The following is a 779-nucleotide window of genomic DNA, read 5'->3' as shown; positions in this document are numbered from 1 at the left end:
CGTCCCGCTCTGGGCAATCTGTGTGCTGCGGGTGGCACTGGCCACCGTCTACTTCCAAGAGGAATTTCTAGATGGAGGTGAAGGGGCGACGCCGATGGTGGCGGGGGTGTAAGCTCCCGCATACCCCGTTTGCCCATCGGATGGCCTGAGTTGCTATTTGGCCCGGCCTTTAGACGAAGGATCGGTGGTATCAAAACCCTGAAGCCTCGAAGCCTCGAGCGTCCCCATCATTCTCCCTACGACACACATTAACAGTTTTCAGCCCTAACCTGTGTTATTTACCCCCTACAGAGCGCTGGCGGAACCGATGGGTGCATTCCACTAATGACTCACAATTTGGGCATTTTAGACTTTCGTCCGGGAATTTTTATGGTCATAAGGAGAAAGACAAAGGTTAGTGTAGGAAACGTGAAATTAATTAAATGAATATTAAACGCCTCATAGAAACCTTTCAAGGTAGGTGTGGCACACCCCAAAACCCATTTCACAATTCGGGAAACAGGCCTGGGTAGGGTTGTTTTGTCGTTTCTCTCTTTAGAAGAGACCAGGATGATGCCTCTTTACAAGCACTAGTCAGATGGGTTTGGAGACCCGAGGGCCTTACGCTCCAGAAGGAAAAAGATTAGAAGATACTTCTCATTTTTATTTTCAAGTTAAAAAAAAAATTAAGGTAAAAGTTATATGCTGTCAAGTGGATGGATCTTAGGGGGTCCAATAGAATGAATATAGTATATGACTGCACACCCAGATCAAGATAGGAACTTTCAGGCCCCACTTCC

General features: G+C 47.0%; 1 protein-coding gene across 1 annotated transcript in view; it reads left to right on the top strand.

The window, feature by feature from the left end:
• Positions 1 to 779, top strand: part of CALR3 (calreticulin 3) — a 26,449-nt gene that overhangs the window by 860 nt on the left and 24,810 nt on the right. The window contains exons 3-4 of the mRNA XM_010845671.1: positions 4 to 77; positions 292 to 393. Of these exons, the coding sequence (XP_010843973.1) occupies positions 4 to 77; positions 292 to 393 (176 nt within the window). The remainder of the gene's footprint in view (positions 1 to 3; positions 78 to 291; positions 394 to 779) is intronic.

Source organism: Bison bison, unplaced genomic scaffold (genome assembly GCF_000754665.1).
Source record: "Bison bison bison isolate TAMUID 2011002044 unplaced genomic scaffold, Bison_UMD1.0 scf7180017864221, whole genome shotgun sequence".
In the NCBI taxonomy this organism is placed as follows: Eukaryota; Metazoa; Chordata; class Mammalia; order Artiodactyla; family Bovidae; genus Bison; species Bison bison.
The sequence above is the reverse complement of the archived record's forward strand: the minus strand, read 5'-3'. Positions and strand labels throughout refer to the sequence as shown.